Here is a 6,000-nt window from a genome sequence, read left to right on the forward strand (position 1 = left end):
CGGTAGCTCTGTTTTTGGTTCCTTAAGGAACCTCCAAACTGTTCTCCATAGGTGGGGTTCCAATTTACATTCCCACCAACAATGTAGACTTGTGTGTTAGTCGCTCAGTTGTATCCAACTCTTTACAACCCCATGGACTATAACCTACCAGGCTCCTCTGTCCATGGAATTCTCCAGGTAAGAATACTGGAGTGGTAGCCATTCCCTTCTCCAGGGGATCTTCCCGATCCAGGGATTGATCCCAGGTCTCTTGCATTGCAGGCAGATTCTTTACTTTCTGAGCCACTACGGAAGCCCCAACAATGTAAAAAAGGATCCTTTTTCTCCACACTGCCCGCATTTTTTATCTGTAGGCTTTTTGATGATGGCCATTCTAACTGGTATGAGGTGATATCTCACTTTAGTTTTGATTTGAATTTATCTAATAATTACTGACATCAAGCATCTTTTCATATGCCTCTTGGTCAACTGTAAGTCTTCTTTGGAGAAACATCTATTTAGGTCTTTTGCCCATTTTTTCATGGGTTGTTCTTAAAATGTATATGGAGACACAAAAGACTCCAAAGAGCCAAAACAATCTTGAGAATGAAAGACAGAGTTGGAGGATTAGGTTCCTTGACTTTAAATTACACTGCAAAGCTACAGTCATTAAAGCAGTATGGTGCTGACACAAAACCAGACATAAAGATCAGTGGAACAGGGTAGAGAGCCATGTAGTACCTATGGTAAATTAATCTATGACAAAGAAAGCAAGACTATACAATGGAGAAAAGATAGTCTCTTTTAATAAATGATTCCAAGAAAACTGGACAGCTACATAGAAAAAATGAAATTAGAACATTCTTTAGCACCATACACAAAAATAAACTCAAAATGAATTAACAGCCTAAATGTAAGACCAGATACTATAAATTCTTAGAGGAAAATATAGGCAGAACACTCTTTAACATAAATCACCACAATATCTTTTTCAGTCTTCTCCTAGAGTAATGAAAATGAAAACAAAAGTAAACAAATGGGACCTATTTAAACTGAAAAGTTTTCATAGCAAAAGAAATCATAAACAAAATGAAAAGACAACCCATAGAATGGGAGGAAATGTTGCAAACAATGCAGCCGATAAGGAATTAATCTCTAAATCTTATGAACAGCTCATGCAACACAATATCAAAAAAAATGAGCCTCACAAAATTTTTATTAAAAATCAGATGATATGAGAAATCTGAAATCAAAGAGATCAATTAGCTTGCCCCAAGTAAATGACAGAACAAAATTAGTCTCTTAAAATTTCTGCCAGTGATATGACCAATAAGGAGTCTATATCCAAAATATATAAAGAGCTCATACAACTCATTATCAAAAAAATAAAAAATACACAAGACTTGAACAGACATTTCTCCAGAGAATACATACAGATAACCAATAGGAAAACATGCTCAACATCACTAATCATCAAAGAAATGCAAATGAGGTATCATCTCACACCTGTAGAATGGCTACCATCATAAAGACCACAAATAACATTGATGAGAATTTAGAGAAAAGGATACCCTAGTACTTTGTTTGTAGGAATGTAAATTGGTACAGCCACAAAGTAAATTAGTAGGAAGTTTCCCCAATAAACTAAAAATAGAACTGCCAATTGGTCCTCCAGTTCCATTCTTGGATATATTACTGAAGTAAACAAAAATAGTAATTTGAAAAGATATATTCACAAGATAGGGATTGAGAACATCCCCAAGAAAAAGAAATGTAAAAAGGCAAAATGGCTATCTGAGGAGGCCTTACAAATAGCTGTGAAAAGAAGAGAAGCCAAAAGCAAAGGAGAAAAGGAAAGATATACCTATTTGAATGCAGAGTTCCAAAGAATAGCAAGGAGAGATAAGAAAGCCTTCCTCAGTGATCAATGCAAAGAAAAAGAGGAAAACAATATAATGGAAAAGACTAGAGATCTCTTCAAGAATTAGAGATAGCAAGGGAACATTTCATGCAACGATGGGCACAATAAAGGACAGAAATGGGATGAACCTAACAGAAGCAGAAGATATTAAGAGGTGGCAAGAATACACAGAAGAACTGTACAAAAAAAGCTCTTCACAACCCAGATAATCATGATGGTGTGATCACTCACCTAGAGCCAGACATCATGGGATGTGAAGTCAAGTGGGCCTTAGGAAGCATCACTATGAACAAAGATAGTGGAGGTGATGGAACTCCAGTTGACCTCTTTCAAATCCTAAAAGATGATGCTGTGAAAGTGGTACACTCAATATGCCAGCAAATTTGGAAAACTCACCTGTGGGAAGAGGACTGGAAAAGGTCAGTTTTCATTCCAATCCCTAAGAAAAGCAATGTCAGGGAGGCGGGAGGGGGTTCAGGATTGGGAACTCATGTACACCCGTGGCTGACTCATGTCAGTGTATGGCAAAACCAATATAGTATTGTAAAGCAAAATAAAGTAAAAATTAAAATTAAAATAAATAAATAAAATAAAATGGATAACCAACAAGGACCTACTGTATAGTACATGGAAGTCTGCTCAATGTTATGTGCCAGCCTGGATGGAGGGGGTTTTGAGAGAGAAATGATACATGTATATGTATGGCTGAGTCCCTTCACTGTTTGCCTGAAACTATCACAACATTGTTAATCAGCTATACCCCAATACAAAATAAAAATTTTAAAAAAAAAATGTTCAAACTACCACACAATTGCACTCATCTCACATGCTAGTAAAGAAATGCTCAAAATTCTCCAAGCCAGGCTTCAACAATACATGAACCATGAACTTCCAGCTGGTTTTAGAAAAGGCAGAGGAACCAGAGATCAAATTGCCAACATCCGCTGGATCATCTTCAAAAGCAAGCGAGTTCCAGAAAAACATCTACTTCTGCTTTATTGACTATGCCAAAGCCTTTGACTGTGTGGATCAAAACAAACTGTGAAAAATTCTGAAAGAAATGGGAATACCAGAACACCTGACCTGCCTCTTGAGAAATCTGTATGCATGTCAGGAATCAACAGTTAGAACTGGACATGGAACAACAGACTGGTTCCAAATAGGAAAAGGAGTACGTCAAGGCTATATATTGTCACTGTGCTGATTTAACTTCTATGCAGAGTACATCATGAGAAATGCTGGGCTGGAAGAAGCACAAGCTGGAATCAAGATTGCCGGGAGAAATATCAATAACCTAAGATAGGCAAATGACACCACCCTTATGGCAGAAAGCAAAGAAGAACTAAAGAGCCTCTTGATGAAAGTGAAAGAGGAGAGTGAAAAAGTTGGCTTAAAGCTCAACATTCAGAAAACGAAGATCATGGCATCCGGTCCCATCACTTCATTGCAGATAGATGGGGAAACAGTGGAAACAGTGGCAGACTTTATTTTGGGGAGCTCCAGAATCACTGCATATGGTGACTGCAGCCATGATATTAAAAGATGCTTGCTCCTTGGAAGAAAAGCCATGACCAACCTAGACAGCATGTTAAAAAGCAGAGACAATACTTTGCCAACAAAGATCCATCTAGTCAAAGCTATGTATGGTTTTTCCAGGAGTCATGTATGGATGTGAGAGTTGGACTGTAAATAAAGCTGAGCACTGAAGAATTGATGCTTTCGAACTGTGGTGTTGGAGAAGACTTGAGAGTCCCTTGGACTGCAGGGAAATCCAACCAGTCCATCCTAAAGGAGATCTGAGTGTTCATTGGAAGGACTGATGTTGAGGCTGAAACTCCAATACTTTGGCCACCTGATGTGAAGAGCTGACTCATTGGAAAAGACCCTGATGCTAGGAAAGATTGAAGGCCAGAAGAGAAGGGGACGACAGAGGATGAGATGGTTGGATGGCATCACCGACTCGATGCAGATGAGTTTGGGTAAACTCCAGGAGTTGGTGATGGACAGGGAGGCCTGGCCCACTGCAGTCCATGGGGTTGCAAAGAGCTGGACATGACTGAGCAACTGAACTGAACTGATGTACCCCAGTGTTCATAGCAGCATTATTTACAATAGCCTATGTAAGTGTCCTTCAACAGAGGAACAGATAAAGATGGGATATACATACACACACAATGCAATATTCCTCAGCCATTGAAAAAATAATGAAGTTTTGACACTTTCAACAATATGGATAGACCTGGAGGATACTATGCTTAGTGAAATAAGTCAGAAAAATACAAATACTGTATGTTATCACTTATATATGGAATCTAAACACTAAAATGAGTAAATATGACACAACAGAAACACACTCATACAGAGAACAGACTAGTTGTTATCAGTGGGGATAGGCAAGGAAGGAAGACATGAGGAGGTAGGAGATTAAGAAGTATGAACTACTATGTATTAAAATAAGCTACAGGATATATTGTATAGCACAGGAAATATAGCCAATATTTTATTATAACTTTAAATGGAGTATAATCTATAAAAATGTTAAGTCATATGCTATATACCTGAAACTAATATTGGAGATCAACTATACTTTGGTTTTTTAAAAGGAATAGTCTCTTGACTCCATATTCCATGCTTTTCGCTAATTTTACTGTCCCCCTTAGAAGCTTTAACTGAAAAAGACTTCTGATAGTTGCTTATCATTAAAAAGAAAAACTGTATGGAATATGATATATGCCACTCAGTGAAATCAAGATAATGCTCTGGTCGTGATACTCATGTTCATAATGCAGCTTCCTTTCTGAGCACTTATCTGAATTCAGTGGGCTTTAACTTGTATGTTCGTTTATCTTCTAGGTTTCCACAGACGTGCAGCTCCAGTTACAAGAAGGCAGTTTCCACACGGTGCACACAGGATGGATTATCTGCACTTTGAGGATGATAGCCGTGGATGGTGGTTTGACATGGATATGGTGATCATCTATATTTATTCAGTGAACTGGGTCATTGGATTCATTGTTTTCTGCTTTCTTTGCTATTTTTTCTTTCCATTTTAGGAATTTTCATACCTTAATACTGTTGCACAATTACAAATGATGTAGATAACAATACTTAAACATTTTTTAAATGTGCTTTGAAGTTTTTATAATGTATTATATAAATAGTTGGTGTTTATAGAAAATATGAGAATGGATTTATTTATGAATGTTTCATGTAACAAACTAAACTTGATTTAAGATCTAATCTATTAGCACTTAGCAACAATGCACTATTAATTTTACAGTTCTCCTTGATTTGGGATTTGTGGTTCTAATTTTACAATGTCACTTTTACACATATTGTAAAGACTGAGGTTTTCCCTCCACTTAAAAATACTAAAAATACAAAATGAAATGATAATATGAGTAGATATTATCTTTAATTATAAACTATTTAGTAATCATCACCTATTCTCAGGCAAGTTATATACTTTAAAGATAAACCATCTTCTCTGGGAACTAATCTAGCAGGGTATATTCAGCTTTGCTTTCCAGTGATCTCTATTTATGTCCTTAGTTTCCTTTCTATTACCAACACAGCTGACTATACTTTGTTTTTAACAGACCTAATAATATCATTAGTGCAACATTTTAAACTGTTACAAGAATAGAATAGTAAACACAAACAAAATAAAAAGGAAAAATAAAAAATAAAACTAATTCACACCAACAAAGACTTAGAAAATTATATTAACACTTTTCCAATTGCAGGATTACTCACCTGAAGAAATTAAAAACTTACTGACTTTCAGAGCAATGCATGTCTAAGCTGTAATTAATTTAGTGATTCTTTTAACTTGGAGGTTGTCAAATATATTGTAAATGTACAATAAAGAGTGGCTTTTAAATTTTTTCATTGTTATTAACTAATTTTATGTCTAGAATAAGAATTGTTGGAAATAGGCTTAAGGGTTTAAAGAACAAAAACTTGGCTTATTATTATTACAGTATTCCTTGGAATTAGTTTTGCCATATTAATATTTTTTAAAAAGGAGATCTGAATTATCCCAGTACAAAAGAGAATTCAGGTAGGTAGTCCAGTATTAAAAGTGAAAAAAGTAAAGC

The 6,000-nt window shown here is 36.0% G+C and overlaps 1 protein-coding gene across 2 annotated transcripts in view; it reads left to right on the forward strand.

Annotated features, from left to right (window-relative positions):
• RNF180 (ring finger protein 180) overlaps positions 1-5,788 on the forward strand; it is a 246,060-nt gene extending 240,272 nt beyond the window's left edge. For both annotated transcript variants that reach the window (XM_040262589.1, XM_040262588.1), the window contains one exon: positions 4,754-5,788. In XM_040262589.1, coding sequence (XP_040118523.1) covers positions 4,754-4,953 — 200 coding nt within the window. In that variant the 3' untranslated portion in view covers positions 4,954-5,788. The remainder of the gene's footprint in view (positions 1-4,753) is intronic.
• The last annotated feature ends 212 nt before the right edge of the window (positions 5,789-6,000 follow it).

Source organism: Oryx dammah, unplaced genomic scaffold (genome assembly GCF_014754425.2).
Source record: "Oryx dammah isolate SB20612 unplaced genomic scaffold, SCBI_Odam_1.1 HiC_scaffold_20, whole genome shotgun sequence".
Classification (NCBI taxonomy): domain Eukaryota; kingdom Metazoa; phylum Chordata; class Mammalia; order Artiodactyla; family Bovidae; genus Oryx; species Oryx dammah.